The sequence below is a fragment of the Dendrobium catenatum genome, unplaced genomic scaffold, assembly GCF_001605985.2.
Source record: "Dendrobium catenatum unplaced genomic scaffold, ASM160598v2 original_scaffold_88695, whole genome shotgun sequence".
NCBI lineage: Eukaryota > Viridiplantae > Streptophyta > Magnoliopsida > Asparagales > Orchidaceae > Dendrobium > Dendrobium catenatum.
Genome location: NW_021407136.1, coordinates 1 through 1360, shown reverse-complemented (window position 1 = coordinate 1360; position 1360 = coordinate 1). Strand labels below are relative to the sequence as shown.

Below are 1360 nucleotides of genomic sequence, written 5' to 3'. Positions count from 1 at the left end.
TTATATAGACGATAGACATATAATATTAATATTTTAAATCTTAAATATATAAATAACATGAAATAAAGTGATATGCATGTAAATTTCCCTATTATAAAACAACATAGCTCATTTATCAAACCTTTTTCTTTTACCACTAAGCTTTCACTTTACTTATGAAAGCGATCGAAAGCAGCTAAGTCGAAAAGCTTCTGCGAAGCGTGGAGTTGAAGGATCCATTACCTCCTCCTCCTCCATAATTGACAAAGCTAAAAATCTAGATCTCGAACGTCAAGATCAGATCGGCCGTTCACAAATCAACAATTAAGCCCGATCACCGATCCGTCGCCGGCCGATACACCCACCAAGCATCCGGCGGTCGCCTCAACGTGATGCGTGAAAAACCTCAAAACCCTAACCCTACCCTTCACCCTCATCCTCGAACGTACCTCCATGATCCCCGCCATCGGTGGCGTGGCCGCAATGGGGAAAGAATCGACGGAGAACTTTCCCCCGATGTTCTTGGTTCGGCCGCCGTCGATCTCACCGGCGGGGATGTAGATGAATCCGACTTGGTTTCCGGCGTAGATTAGCTGCAGCGAGCTGTCGTAATGGGAGAAGGCGGCGCGGTTAGGGTTTCGAACGACGGCGTATTGCGCGAAGGTGAAGCTCACGGTGCCGTTGCCGAAGGAGAAGCCGGGGATCTGGACGGCGGAGACGTGGATCGTGGGGGAGCGGGGCCGGAAGAGGAAGAAGAAGGTGATTGCAAGCGCGATGGTGACGAGGACGAGGAAGCAGGTGGCGAGGGCGCAGGAGGAGAGGATTTTGCCGCCGCCTCCGGCCGAGGTGGCGTTGGGTCGGCGGAGTGGAGGAGGGAAGGGGTTTGTTGGCCGCGGCGGAGGGAAGCGGGAAGGAAATTTGTCCATGGACGTCGGTGGCGGGATCCCCATGGGTTGTTCTTCGTTTCCCAGTCTTGTATTGAGAGTCGACTGAGAGAACGGAGAAGGTGAAAATTGGGAAAGAATGCAGGGAAAATAGGCACAAAGCGATATACTAAGAGGGAGCAGGAGGGGCCGTAGGGCAGTTGAAGAGGGGGAATTAGAGGGTTTAGTCGAGCTAAAATAGGCACTAATGTAATGTGGCTTGAGTTTAATTAATTAATTAAGTTTAAATTTGAGCTTAATTTTGTAATTTTAAATTATCCATTCATTTGTTATAAAACATAAATAATAATTTTATTTAAATAATGGGTGTAAGTGAGTCAAATCTACTCGATGTATTTGATTTGATAAATGACTCGTGAGTCAAGCTCGATAAGTTAAGAATCAAGCTGAGCTAGCATTGACTCGACTCATTAACTTGCTAGCAAGCTCTAAAAATA

The 1360-nt window shown here is 47.1% G+C and overlaps 1 protein-coding gene across 1 annotated transcript; it reads right to left on the bottom strand.

Annotated features, from left to right (window-relative positions):
• Window positions 1-45: 45 nt before the first annotated feature.
• On the bottom strand, window positions 46-1092 carry LOC110107292. Its single transcript, XM_020837508.2, has one exon. The coding sequence runs from the start codon at window positions 927-929 to the stop codon at window positions 297-299; it is 633 nt and encodes a 210-aa protein (XP_020693167.1). The 5' UTR covers window positions 930-1092; the 3' UTR covers window positions 46-296.
• Window positions 1093-1360: the final 268 nt, after the last annotated feature.